Source organism: Arachis duranensis, chromosome 8 (genome assembly GCF_000817695.3).
Source record: "Arachis duranensis cultivar V14167 chromosome 8, aradu.V14167.gnm2.J7QH, whole genome shotgun sequence".
Lineage (NCBI taxonomy): Eukaryota > Viridiplantae > Streptophyta > Magnoliopsida > Fabales > Fabaceae > Arachis > Arachis duranensis.
The window spans coordinates 30,346,718-30,348,700 of record NC_029779.3 but is presented as its reverse complement, the minus strand read 5'-3'; the positions used below and the strand labels follow the sequence as shown (position 1 = coordinate 30,348,700).

Sequence of the window (1,983 nt, the reverse complement as noted above, 5' to 3'; positions counted from 1 at the left end):
CTATTAATTACTCTCTCTTATAAATAAACTGTAGTATAGTATTGTCTTTAATTGATAATCATAATAATCAAGTAGTTAATATATAATTACTTGTCACAATATTTGAAATAAATTATGAAAATTAAATTTGTCAAGGGATTATTGTCATGATTTAAACATTTGTAACATGAGTTTGAACAAAAGTATTACAACAACCACAACAAATTTGGGCGGCTGGGAGCACTTCTCTCAACCGCTATATATTAAAGCATGACAAAGTTTTTAATCCTTAATTACTTTTAGTAAAAATTAAAGGAAAAGAAAAAATCACCTTCATACCAAAACAAGCTTCAGGTATTTATCATGTATGTTATGATCGTTACTGCAATTCCCTAAATTCCCCTATTACATATAAGCGTGAGGATTTCATTTAGAATTATCAAGGTTGATATATACGTCAGTTATTTCATTTTATTTCTGACTTTGCTGAATTGATTAGATTTATTGAAAAGAGTGTGTGTTGAATACAAATAATAACCAAGTGCAGTTTTCATGTCTGAATTTGACACAAACGACATTCCATCTACTTTTGGTGAGTTCTGTTTTTAGTCTGAAAAAATATTGAATACACAATATGTATGTTATTAAGTTGATATGGTAATGAACAACATACATACATACAGATCCGTTTGCTGAGGCAAATGCTGAGGACTCAGGTATCGGGGCGAAAGATTATGTTCATATCCGGGTGCAGCAGCGAAACGGGAGGAAAAGCCTTACAACAGTTCAAGGATTGAAGAAAGAATTCAGTTACTCCAAGATTCTTAAGGACCTCAAGAAAGAGTTTTGTTGTAATGGTACTGTTGTCCAGGACCCTGAGTTGGGCCAGGTATATATTTTAAAGATCAATTTAAAGCATTTTATTACTTGAGGACTAAATTGACGTATAATTTTTTAGGGATTATTTTGATCATTAATCTCTAAATAATTAATACTCTTTTAATTTTACAGCATTTGTTATTTGAATTATAAATCATAATTATTAAAAATTCTCAAACTATCATAATTCTTTAAGGTTTTTAGATTTGAACATTACATGCATATTTTTCCAATAGTAGGAGAAGGGAATAACACTATATTATGCAGGTCATACAACTTCAGGGAGATCAAAGGAAAAATGTTTCTACCTTCCTTGTGCAGGTGAACGTTAAATAATTAATAATAGATGGATCCTAGCAATACATTTTAAAAAGTATTCTTAAATAATAAAAATATTATTTTAATTTTATTTTTTTTAAATAATATATATAGCTACTGTAAAGTAATTAACATACTAGAATGACCCTTAATAATGTCATAGTTTTAAATGGGTGTTGTAATCTATAATATAATAAATTCCCATGTTGTTATAATGCAGGCTGGCATAGTAAAGAAGGATAATATCAAGATTCATGGTTTCTAATTAATTAAGTACTACTCAATAGCAAAAGATTGTAAATCTAAAACTCAAGCAATAGCCAGCTTTGCGTTATTGTATGTTAGTTCAAGAGGCCTATGTGCTGTAATCATCTACTCTAGGTTTCTTAATTAATCATTGTATTATGTAGTAAAAGATTATTATAGATTACTTATATATGTGTGTTCCCATGCAACCATTTCGAATAAATTTCTCACTTTTCTTCCCCTTGTGCATCACTTTATCTAAAGAATCACTCCACCTTTCACTTTTTCAGAGAGATGTATAATACATTATCGAATTAATTTGGTAATGAAAATTTTCAGAATTAATCTTAAGAACAACCCTCTTTTTAAAACAAAAAATAGTTGTTATTTATCGTCGATGTCATTGTTAAAGACATAGTAATTTATATATTTTTTATTAACTTAAATTTTGAGTAAAAGTATTTATAGATCGCATCATATATACAAATCTGAGGTATTTATATCCGCAATATGATCGAATTGATCTGCACTCTAAGCAGATCAAATTGAAGATACCACATC

The 1,983-nt window shown here is 28.5% G+C and overlaps 1 protein-coding gene across 1 annotated transcript; it reads left to right on the top strand.

Annotated features, from left to right (window-relative positions):
• The first annotated feature begins 280 nt into the window (after positions 1-280).
• Positions 281-1,500, top strand: LOC107462011 (protein translation factor SUI1 homolog). Its single transcript, XM_016080565.3, has 4 exons — positions 281-571; positions 663-868; positions 1,126-1,179; positions 1,397-1,500. The coding sequence occupies exons 1-4, from the start codon at positions 532-534 to the stop codon at positions 1,439-1,441; spliced, it is 345 nt and encodes a 114-aa protein (XP_015936051.1). The 5' UTR covers positions 281-531; the 3' UTR covers positions 1,442-1,500.
• Positions 1,501-1,983: the final 483 nt, after the last annotated feature.